This window comes from Thermobia domestica, chromosome 11 (assembly GCF_964235325.1).
Source record: "Thermobia domestica chromosome 11, izTheDome1.hap1.1, whole genome shotgun sequence".
NCBI lineage: Eukaryota > Metazoa > Arthropoda > Insecta > Zygentoma > Lepismatidae > Thermobia > Thermobia domestica.
The window spans coordinates 118,473,036-118,485,708 of NC_137464.1; the positions used below are offsets into that span (position 1 = coordinate 118,473,036).

At 36.3% G+C, this 12,673-nt stretch overlaps 1 protein-coding gene across 3 annotated transcripts; it reads left to right on the top strand.

Moving 5' to 3' along the window:
- Positions 1-5,213: 5,213 nt before the first annotated feature.
- Positions 5,214-12,013, top strand: LOC145664396 (uncharacterized). Of its 3 annotated transcripts, XR_014127430.1 has the most exons (3): positions 5,214-5,584; positions 7,510-11,793; positions 11,894-12,013. XR_014127430.1 is itself a non-coding variant. In XM_081731064.1 (2 exons), the coding sequence occupies exon 2, from the start codon at positions 7,599-7,601 to the stop codon at positions 11,502-11,504; it is 3,906 nt and encodes a 1,301-aa protein (XP_081587190.1). In that variant the 5' UTR covers positions 5,214-5,584; positions 7,510-7,598; the 3' UTR covers positions 11,505-11,987. The 3 variants fall into 3 exon arrangements, 1 of the variants encoding a protein (XP_081587190.1); XM_081731064.1 differs by having other exon boundaries at positions 7,510-11,987; XR_014127431.1 differs by lacking the exon at positions 5,214-5,584 and having other exon boundaries at positions 6,089-11,793.
- The last annotated feature ends 660 nt before the right edge of the window (positions 12,014-12,673 follow it).

Below are 12,673 nucleotides of genomic sequence, written 5' to 3' on the forward strand. Positions count from 1 at the left end.
CAAACCGTGCAAACCACTTATATCCTCCCAATTTTGGCTTTGTACCCCCAAACTGAAAATCCTGGCGGAATCCCTCCTTAATTGTCGTGTGAGAACTCACTGTAAAACCACTAAAGTAACGCAAGTAGGACAAATATAGAAGATGTCGGGCGAAAACAACAAATATCATAAAATGGGCTTATAGAGAGAATCGAGTTTTTAATTCCTTAATAGCCTACTGTTTAAATGGATCACCAAATATAAAATATTGTTTACTGTGGTCATTTATTAGTTTTAACTCTCTCTCTCTCTCTTTTTTTTTTTTTTTTTTTTTTTTTTTACGCTTTCGTACTTCATGTTTTCTTCAATAGACTGAACTATAAGCTACAGCATAAAATCGATAGAAATGGATCTGTTTCCTTCCGATATCCATACTGTTGTTACCGGTGACATTTCGCCTTTCAAGATTGTAAGTAGTGCTATATGGTTCAGTTTCTTCCCCTCAAAAGCATTTGTTGCTATTCATAAAGAAGCACTAGATCTATCATCCCATTTCCCGAGCCCTATGAATTATCAAGCGATCAACTAACCACTGTCAGAAGTCCTTCTTGTTGGAGGAGGCGACCGGACGGCACTTATGTCCCACTTCCGCTCTTGTAAGTAATAATAATAATAATAATAACAATAATAATAATAATAATAATAATAATAATAATAATAATAATAATAATAATAATAATAATAATAATAATAATAATAATAATAATAATAATAATAATAATAAGCAGGCAGAAAAAGTGAAAGTTTCGTACATTGCCAAATTTTCATGAGATTCCTTTTTCTCTCCCAAATATATTTATGAGAAAAGAAGAGGAGGAGAAAAGTATTAGATTTGTTGGTGAACGTACTAGAACACTAAAATATTATAAAAGTATTAGATCTAGTACGAAAGTACTAGCGGTGGTCACACTGTGGCAGCTGCATGCGTTAACATTACGGAGACAAAGAGCATGGGCAGAAGGCTGTACGAGCTTCACCTATCTGAAAACGTTGAAAATTTGTTGTGACAATGCAGGAAGCACAGATTTACCTAAGAAACTGTGGAAGAGGTCGGCCATCACCTACAGAGCTGTTCGTCAGAAAGACCGATGTAACTTGATACATCAATTCAAGGTTTCTCGAAAGGTTTTATAATATTTACTTTCTTCTGCTGTACAGGAAAGGCCGAAACACAAGTCAAAATTAATGCTGCTTATTTCTAACAACATGTTCTATCCTTAATTTATACAGATGAAATACGACATTGTATGGCGACGCCATTCATTGTATGGAACTGCATCAGCACCATGGCCGACGGCATTGGAAGGGGCAAACGCTAAATAAAAGCAACACTACCAACATCATCTGCTTTCCCATCCACCTCATCTAAGCATTGGCAAAGTTCAGCAATGATTACACAGAAATCGATAGATCAGAGAAATTAGGACGTTGGGCTGTGTTACTGGACAATTTTAAGAAAACTTTTACAGATGAAAGCAAGGTGTGAGTAAAATTGACTAATAGCTTTTAACTCGTGTGTTCTGAATTCTTTCTTTTGCATCCTAACAATTTCCATTGAATAAGATGAATTCACATCTTTCGGATAAGTGAAAGCAATTTAACTAACTCTTGACTTCGGGAAAGTCATTTCGAAGAAATTTGGTGAGAGCCTGGAACTGCGGGAAATTTGAACTTGCTTAGCGAGTTTCCTGAAACACAATTCAATACAATATTTGGCTCTTCAACAGGTTTGTTTCTTGTTCTGAAAATAAAGAGAAAGATGCTACAGTAAATTAATGTTTAGATCTAGCATTATACTTACTAACGCCCATTGGACTTAGAGCAGGCATGGATAGCGGTCTAACGTACAAGCTGGTTGCGAAATCCACAATCAGTAACAGCGACACTTTATTGCAGGTATTGGATGTTTCAGCTCTTTGAAGATGTAATATTATAATCTTCTGCTAATTGCATGTAATGTTGAGTGTAATAATTTCAGATGTACCAGAAAGAGTGAATAGCAAAGTCTTGAAGTACTTAAAGAGTGTTGAACAACCAAGATAAGCGCTGAAACATTGCATCATCTTCCTTAAAATAATCGTTGGAAGTTGTTCGATGTCTCTACAATCATTTACTAAGTATTGAGTAAACAATTTTGTACTGTAGATTCTTCTTTGGATGAACACTGCTAATTAAAACTCGCACTTCTTTGTTTCTTCTTAAACTAAATCGCAATTTCTTAGTTTTCGTGTATATTGTTCACATGCAACTAGTCATAAGATATTTTGTAGAAAATGTTGTCTTATTTTAAGTGTGTTATGAAGTTTTCCAAGTATTTCATCTCATCTGGAAGCTTCCTGTTCATGTAGTTTGTATTTGACTGAGTATATATTTTTCATCTTCAATAACATATATCCATGGAAAGCAAGAAAAATATTGTACTGACGAAGGTTGTATACAATTGCATATGCTTTCAACTTAATCTTTTCTACGTTCTTCTGGTCGTTTATTTGAATTGACTTGTTTTTCACTTTGCATTGACATTTATTGGCAATTCTGGTTTCGCAAAAAAAAAAAAAAAAAAAAAGTCTTTATGTGTGTTATACACTATCAACTTACACAGCTTTAGTTTCTTTTATATTTAAAATCTGGTAAATTCCATTGAAATTAGAAGAACAACTGTTCCTTGCAAATAATAGTTTTATATTGAAGGTTTCTTCTTCAAATTTAATTTCATTACAATCTTCTCCTGATAAATGGACCACTAGAGTTACGGAACCAGTCTTAAAATGGATATTTTTTTAATAAGTTATATTAGGTGTATATGAGATCACTCTATTCAAAGCAAGGAGTTATCATACCTGTTTCATAGATGTATTAATTGTGTTACTCATGATCATGTCGAAACTATCTGCTTTATCGAACTGGATTTTTCAATATATTTTACTAACTTCTTCCTATAACTTGACGTTAGGCGGTACATTATTCTCATAATCATCCACCTCAAGTATTTCTTGAAGACGTGATTAAGGACTATATGTACACAATTTCCCTCTGCATCACAAGTTATCTCTGTAGGTTTTGTACTCAATGCACAAAGAATATCAGTTCTTTTCCTTAATTCCTTTCTACGAAGAATATATCAGTAGTAGGCCCCCGCGTATGGCCGAATGACTCATCCTCACTCTCTTTTACGACCGGGATTTTTGAACTTCGTTCCCTTTTACGGCTAAGATGAATGCTTTGGTACCTCGATTCTGATTGGCTGAGAGAGGTCACGTGACGTTAGGCCCCGCCCACGCGGGAAATTCAAATTTTCAGGTCACGTGGTATGACGTCATGAGTCACCCCGACCTCACCCTGGATTTTTGAAATTTGTTCCCTTTTACGGATAAGATGTGTGTTTTGATTGGTTGATAGCTGTCACGTGATCTTAGACCCTGCGATATTTGAAATTCGTTCCCTTTTACGGGTAAGATGAATTCTTTGGTACCACGATGCTAGAGGTCACGTGATCTTAAGCCCTGTGACTTTTGAAATTCGTTTCCTTTTTTTACGAGTAAGATGAGTGTTTTGGTACCTCGATGCTGATTGGCCGACAGAGGTCACGTGATCTTAGACCCGCCACACACCCCATGAGTGAAATATAGAGCAATATGTCGGTGATCACCCTAGACCTGGATTTTTTTTTTTTTTTAATGGTTATCCTTAAAGTTCCCATGAAGGGTTCAACCTCCTCCTTAAATAACCCTTTTTTGGTATCATGATATTGTACTGAAGTTTACCTTAAATATTATCGTTCTCTTTGACAGATAAGATGATTACCAGCTTTTTTACCTTGATGGAGATCCTGTCCTTGAATTAGTAGCCTATGTCTCTGGAAGTAACAATGGTGAAAGAGGGGTGTCGCTTGTAGATTTCTTATAACACATTGTTGTGAGTTTAAGCGATTTATTGCTCAGTAAGCGCTTCATTAATGGAAACAGTGTTGCCAGATTTTTTCTACCTAAACTGCTCCGGTTCTTTTCGAAACGGTTCCGCAGAGTGCAAGAAATTTTAAACTAAAAATTTTTTCGAACTAAAAAAATTTCAAACAAAAATTTTCAAACAAAAAATTTTCGAACTAAAAAATTTTGAAACAAAAAAGTTTCAAACAAAAAAATTTTCGAACCCAAAAAAAATTTCGAACTAAAAAAATTGAAACAAAATTTTGTCGAACTAAAACATTTTTTAAAAACAAAAGTTTCGAACTAAAGATGTAAATCACATCTAAAAATTTTCAAATCAAACTTTTTATCGAACTAAACTTTTAAAATTTTCGAACTAGAAATTTAAACCGAGTTTAAGAAAAATCCTAAGAAATGTTTTTCCAGGAATCGAACTCAGATCTTTCAAACCAAAGATGTGTATGCTAACCGCTTAAATGAATTCGATTTTAATCGATCTTGGTGGGTTTCGAACCATGGTCCTTGAAAAGGATACACATATACTTTAAGAAAATAAATCTGACATTGTAACGCTTCTCAAATCAAACTTTTTATCGAGCTAAACTTTTAAAATTTTCGAACTAGAAATTTAAACCAAGTTTAAGAAAAAATCCTAAGAAATGTTTCTCCAGGAATCGAACTCAGGTCTTTCAAACCAAAGATGTGTATGCTAACCGCTTAAATGAATTCGGTTTTAATCGATCTTGGTGGGTTTCGAACCATGGTCCTTGAAAAGGATACACATATACTTTAAGAAAATAAATCTGACATTGTAACGCTTCTCAAATCAAACTTTTTATCGAGCTAAACTTTTAAAATTTTCGAACTAGAAATTGAAACAAGTTTTAGAAAAATCCTAAGAAATGTTTCTCCAGGAATCGAACTCAGGTCTTTCAAACCAAAGATGTGTATCCTAACCGCTTAAATGAATTCGGATTTAATCATGCTTGGTGGGTTTCGAACCATGGTTCTTGAAAAGGATACACTTATACTTTAAGAAAATAAATCTGACAGTGTAACGCTTCCGTTCGTGGATTAAAATAAAATGCTGATAGACTTCTTTGTGTGACGACATAGAAGCACATATGATTGAAAAAATGCAAACGTCAGCGGATCGCATTACTTTTTGTTTTACTACGAACGTGTCAGCATGATTCATGGAAAAAAAGCAAACATTGACATTCTCGTATGGAATATGAGGAAAATGAAATGTCGTCACAGTTACGACATGTAGTGACATGATCCTGGCAGAAGGGAATTGGCATCGAAATTGCGATACTAGATGTTGTAACTATTGAGAAACGTGAATGACGTCACGATCGATTGTTACACATCGTTTTGGTTCGTGATTCATGACAAAAGCAGCGAGCGTTTTGATTGGTTCGTTGTGATGTCATTTTATAAATTTCCTCGTTTCTGATTGGCTGACGGTGACATCGTTTTCGCAGCGACCTAAATAAAAATCTAAATTTCATTTTTCAAATCCTACATCGCTCTCAACTAGCGAGTGAAGAAGATCTCCTTTTAAAAGTGTTTTCATTTAAGCTTCATTGCACCGACTTTTTATTCATTGAATTGAGGTAAGTTCAGTGAGATTTTATTTGTCACCCAAGATTCGAAAATCATTTGTGGGCGGATCACGAATACACTGTTTTACTTTTAGTACGAAATATTTAGACTATGAAGAAATTAGTGGAATGGGAAAGTGGGAGTACGAATCAGGAACCTCCACACATTAAAAGTAAGCACGATAAATGATATGGTTTAGCGTCCCTTCAGCTTAATGTTGAATGTGAACTCCCGTCGGGAATTGAACCATGGCCAGAAAAATGTGTGCGCTTAGTTTTGAAAAGAATGCATTAGAAAATTTTAGAAACTATGTCTGAGAATAATATGGTTCGATTCCCTTTAAAAGCATTAGCGACCCCTTCAGCTTAACGTGATATTCGAGCAACCGCCCCGGGATTGAACCAAGGCCAGAGGCGTGTACGTCAACCATTTAGCTTAGTTTTGAAAAGAATGTATGATAACGCATGAGAATATTAAATTTCAGAAAAGACTTGACAGCGATCCGATGTGGGAAAGCAAACCCACCGAGGATTGAACCAGGACCTTCCACGTTAGAAGCATGTACGCTAACCACTTAGCCACGAGTGCATGAATATGTGGTTAAAAAGATTTACGCTATACAGATTTTGTTTTGACAATTACGTATGTGTTACGTTAACGGTTGGTGAATCTCTTCAACTTGCAAACGCATCATTTAAAGGTCGTTGTGAGTAGAAAAAATGCTTACGCGTACTTTATCACATCTCAGTACTGTTGAAACATTCATTCATTCATGCATTCTTTTTTATCACTATAGAATGGTAGGTCAGTTACATGCTACAGCAATAAAACACACATTTCAGTAACATAATTATTTTTAAAAAAACTTTGATTTCTAGTACATGTGCTTTCATAATGAGATTCTGAACGTCACCGCCAGGGGAATCAAACTCAGGACCTTTACATGAATTGCTTAGTTAAGAATTTATCATGAATGTTATGATTTCCTGGGCTAAGCGGTTAGCATACGCGCCTTTGGCGTGGGAGACCAGGGTTCGATTCCCGGCGGGAGCTCATGTGGTTCGGATTCCACGTTAATCAGTAGGTCCACGTCTCATATAGCCTCGCTGCTGAAAGGAACGCTAAACTAAAAATCAAAAAAATCAACTCAAATTCACACTGCTCAATTCCTTTTTTCCCATTACATATTTGTTTTACCGTACCTGTTTGTTGTTTTCATTTTTTAATCATGGTCCAATCGGGTTTTACTGTTCGCAATGAAATCACTCGACATTATAGACGATTTATGTACGTTTATGTATTATGAGGTGTACGTCAACCATTTAGCTTAGTTTTGAAAAGAATGTATGATAACGCGTGAGAATATTAAATTACAGAAAAGGCTTGACATGCCCCTGACGTGGAAAGCAAACCCACCGAGGCTTGAACCAGGACCTTCCACGTCCGAACCATGTACGCTAACCGCTTAGTCACAATAATAATAAAAAAAATACGCTATACAGATTTTGTTTCGACAATTACGTATGTGTATCGTTAATGCTCGATGAATCTCTTCAACTTGCAAACGCATCATTTAAAGGTCGTTGTGAGTGAAAAAAAAAAATGCTGACGCGTGCTTTGTCACATCTCAGCACTGATGAAACATTCATTCATTTCATGCATTCTTTTTATCACTATAGAATGGTAGGTCAGTTAAATGCCGATGTAGTGCTCTCGAGTTTGACAGCAATAAAACACGCATTTCAGTAACATAATTATTTTTTAAAAAAACTTTGATTTCTAGTACATATGCTTTCATAATGAGATTCTGAACGTCACCGCCAGGAATCAAACTCAGGACCTTTACATGAATTGTTTAGTTAAGAATTTATCATAAACGTTATGATTTCCTGTTTATCAGGTGATTAAGATTTTTCTTTCTTCTTTTCTTTTGTAGTAAATTCACGCTGCTCAATTCCTTTTTCCCATTACATATTTGTTTTACCGTAATTGTACCTGTTTGTTTGTTTTCTCCTTTCATTAACCATGGCCGAATCGGGTTTTACTGTTCGCAATGAAATCACTCGTCATTATAGACGATTTAACATCGAGGGCAGAATGCTCGAAGTTCAATTCAACGCACCGCCCGTAGGAACCGATATCATACAGTATGTACATAACAGTTTCCAAGCAATGCTGGACCATTTGTTAGCCAATGTCGACGATGAGGCGATGGTTGGTTTATCTGTAATATCGCCACGCAACACGAATAAACCATTTTGGGTGAGTTTTCGCCAAGCCCGAAACTTGACACTGGAAACGATGTGGGCCTCCTTTGAAAGAGTGTTACAAAGTAACAATGCATTTCTCCTGCACGAGCCATTCACCGTGCATTTTCATCGTGTCGATATTCCACGTGGCTATGGTGGTGGTTTGCGGCAAGGAGTACTTCAAAATGAAGAATTGTTACGTTGCAAACGAGGGATTGTACGTGTACAAAATCAAGACTCAAGGTGCCTGGCGTACGCCATTGTTATTGCTATTGGTCTGAAGGCATACAAGAATGTAGATGTGCAACGTTATAAGCAGTATAAGCGTCAATCGAAATATGTTGTGGATCAAGAAGTCGATGCGCTATGTGCAAATGCAAGAGTCAATTTGGATCATGGTGCCAGTGTAAATGAAATACGACAATTCCAGGCATACCTTAAAGAATATAAAATTACTGTGTATACCAGTTTCACAGGCCGTGATATCATGTACGAGGGGCCCAACGACGAAAATCGCACTCCCATAAATTTGATTTGTTTGGCTGGTCATTTTGACATCATCCAATCCTTAACTGCTTGTTTTGCAACCAAGTTCTACTGTGAGGCGTGCCATAAAAAGTATAGTAAACGTAATGAACATGTGAAAAATTGTCCTGTAACATGCTCCAAATGTTTACAGAGACCTCTATGCGACAAGACTCAAACACCGATATTATGCAACGACTGCAATCGTCAATTTTACGGCGAAGAATGTTTTAACAATCATCGTAATGCTCCATATCATCAAGGGGAACCTGTATGCAAAATGGTGAAGCAATGTACTAGATGTTACAGAGTATATTCCTTTGTACGAAGTGGAGAACGCATTCATGATTGCAATGAGATCTTTTGCAATGTTTGTAAGAAGATTGTTCCAGGATCCCATCAATGTTTTATGCTTCCTGATCGACAATGCTTGAAACCTGGTGTTCCTTCACTCATGCACGCAAAGAAAGCCTTGTTGATATTCTATGATATAGAATCTATGCAGGACACGAATATTGGCGATAATACGTATGTACACATTCCAAATTTATTGGTTGCACAACAAGTATGTTATGCATGTGTTGAAAACAATAATATCCAGCAGTCTTGCAGTACGTGTGGTCAGCGCCAACATATTTTCCAAGGAGAGGATCCAGTTTATGATTTTCTCCAGTACTTGCGGGAACGTCGTCCCAATATAAATAGGATTTTCTGTGTCGCTCATAACTCTAAGGGATACGATGGACATTTTATCCTAAAGACCATGGTAGAACAATGCCAATGGAGACCTGACGTCATATTAAATGGGACCAAGATACTGAGTTTAACCTTGAATAATCTGACGTTCATTGACTCGTTGAACTTCCTACCTATGGCATTAAGTAAATTGTCAAAAGCGTTCAATTTACCCGCAACCAAAGGCTACTTCCCGCATTTCTTCAACACCAAGGAGAATCAATCGTATATTGGACCACTTCCAGAAACAAAGTATTATGGTGCAGATGAAATGGCCGTCGAAGACAGAAACAAGTTCATGCAGTGGTACAACGATCATCGTAATGACACGTTTGATTTTCAGAAAGAAATTCTCAAGTATTGTATTCAAGATGTCAATGTACTGCGACAAGCATGCGTTTCGTTTATGACGTCATTTGAAACAGAAACCAAAGTGAATCCCTTCTTGGAGACGATCACGATTGCCAGTGCTTCCAATTTAGTATTCCGCCGGAATTTCCTTAAACCCAACACCATAGGAATTCTACCGGCACATGGCTATCGATGGAGAAGTACCCAATCGATCGCTGCAATGCAATGGCTGGCCTACATTGAAAAAACCGAAGAAAAACAAATCTTACATGCGGCCCGACAAAAAGAAGTGTTTATTGCGGGATTCCATGTTGATGGTTACTACCAAGATCCTGAGACGTTAGAGGAGCACGTCTACGAGCATGCCGGCTGTTTTTACCACGGGTGTAAAGTATGTTTTACTACAGGCCGTAATCAGCCCATCTACAGCAATCCAGAAGACACCATGGAATTCCGTTATGAACGAACGCAACGCAAAAATGCAAGACTGCGTGAATTGGGCTACATTGTACATGAAATGTGGGAGTGCGAATTTAATCAGTTCTTAAAACAAAATCCTGCAATGGCGACGTATCTGAAGAATCACCCGTACATGAACCGCAGACCATTAAATCCAAGAGATAGCTTTTTTGGAGGAAGGACCAATTGCGTGAAATTGTACCACCAAGTCGATGAAAAAGCGGGGGAAGTAATAAAATATTACGATATTGTCTCGCTTTATCCTTATGTAAATAAGTGTGCTAAATACCCTGTAGGCCATCCACGAATTTATCTACAGGGTGATGAAAATATACCACCAATAAATAAAGTCAATGGTCTAATCAAAATGACGATATTACCAAGTCGCCATCTTTATCATGGTCTCCTGCCTTACCGATGTAACAAGAAACTACTCTTTCCACTGTGTGCTGCGTGTGCCGAAGAAATGAACCCAGACCCTACAGCAACGTGTACGCACAACGATCAGGAGCGGTGCCTCACTGGAACATGGGTATCATATGAAATCCAGAAAGCAGTAGAATTAGGATATCAACCAGTGGAAATTTTTGAAATTTGGGATTATGACATTGAACAATATGATCCCATCACGAAAACAGGTGGCTTGTTCACGGAATATATCAATACGTTTTTGAAATCGAAAATGGAAGCGTCTGGCTGGCCTAGTTCCTGTGTGACCGAAGAAGACAAATCAAAATTCATACAAACCGTCCTGGAGCGTGAAGGTATTGCATTGGATCGGTCCAAAATTGAAAATAATCCTGCACGAAGAAGTTTATCTAAGCTCTGTTTGAACTCATTATGGGGAAAGCTTTGCCAAAGATCAAACTTTAGCCAGACCACAATTATTGATCGGCCGGAAGAATTTTATGAAAAACTCACTTCCCCCGACATTAAACTCCATCAAATTGTACCCATCAATGATACGATGTTGTATGCGTTCTGGGAGTACAATGAACATGTGCCTGTTCAAAACCGAAACACCAATGTCGTGTTAGGTGCATTTACAACATGTCAGGCACGTCTGGAACTGTACAAGTACCTGGAAATGTTGCAGGAACGTGTTTTATATTTCGACACGGATTCTGTAATATTTACGGAGAAGCCCGGGGAGCCAACCATTGAACCTTCAACGTACTTGGGATGCTTATCGAATGAGATGGAGTCTTACGGACCACGAGCATACATCAAAACATTTGTCAGTGGAGGACCAAAAAATTACAGCCTAGAAATATACAATCCGGATACCAACGTCACCAGTTACATATGCAAAATTAGAGGATTTACATTAAATTACAATGCAGGACAACAATTAAATTTCAATACGCTAAAAGAAATGATTACAAATCAATGCCGTGGACAAGTCACCATCACTATCCCCCATAAGATATGCAGGACCAAAGACCATACCATCGTCACACGAAAGGAAGAAAAAATGTACAGTATCCAGTACACAAAACGTCGATTTAAAGAAATCAATTCTTATGATACGGTTCCGTACGGGTACGTTAAAAAACAGAAGATGGAACTGGAAAAAGAAGATGAAGAAGAAAAAACTGTAAATACCCAATAAGGCCGCCATTTCTTTTTTCCTTTTCCTTTTTTTCCACTCCTTAACCACAAAGCAGCAACACCAAGAAGAAAATGAAGTACCCACAAGAGTTCATAAATCACCACCAACACCATCAGTGGAAGAAATGCAGTCATCTCGTATCCAAGGAGGAACCTTGACCATAAAGCTGCAACACCAAGAAAAATGCAGTACCCAGAAAAAGTTCGTAAACATCCATCGGTGAAAAAAAAAATGCAGTGATCCTGTACCCGAGGAGGAAGATGAACCTAAACAGATCCATCATTTACGAGTAAGTTTTATTTCTCTCTTATCAATATTGACTCATTTTTATTGTTTCAGAAAAAAAGAAATTCTTAAATTAATCCATCGTTTCTTCTTTTTCTTTCCAGGATACGGCTACAAGATTCGAAGATGATGACGCGTCCAACATATTCATTAAACTAGATCCTGTATTTATTATGTTAATAAACATGTATAGGAAGAGCACATACTTTTCGTTAAAATACAACAAGTTGAAAAAAAATATGTTTTATTATTTCTTGAAACCCTGAACACTTGTTTTCAAATCATGGTAATCTTGAAAATTTAAGGTGAAAAATATATTCAAGATTTGGTTTACATGATTTTGTTCGAAAAATAATTAAAGAATTTTTTTAGTGTCCAAAATTTGATTTTTAATTTAGTTCGAAAAAATTTTTAATTTGAAAATTTTCAAATGTGGTTTACATCTTTAGTACGAAACTTATTTTTAAAAATTGGTTCGAATTTTTTTTAAAATTTTTAGTTCGAAAAATTTTGATTTGAAAATTTAGTTCGAAAGTTTTTAGTTTAAAATATTTTTTCGAAAAATTTTTAATTTTTTTTAGTTCGATTTTTTGGGTTCGAAAATTTTTTGTTCGAAAATTTTTTGATTTGAAAATTTAGTTCGAAAGTTTTTAGTTTAAATTTTTTAGTTCGAATTTTTTTGAAATTTTTGTTTCAAAATTTTTTAGTTCGAAAATTTTTTGTTTGAAAATTTTTTAGTTTTGAAATTTTTTAGTTCGAAAAATTTTTTCGTTTAAAATTTCTTGCACTCTGCGGAACCGTTTCGAAAAGAACCGGAGCAGATTCGGTAAGAAAAAATCTGGCAACACTGTTTCCATAATTGAAGCGCTTACTGAGCAATAAAT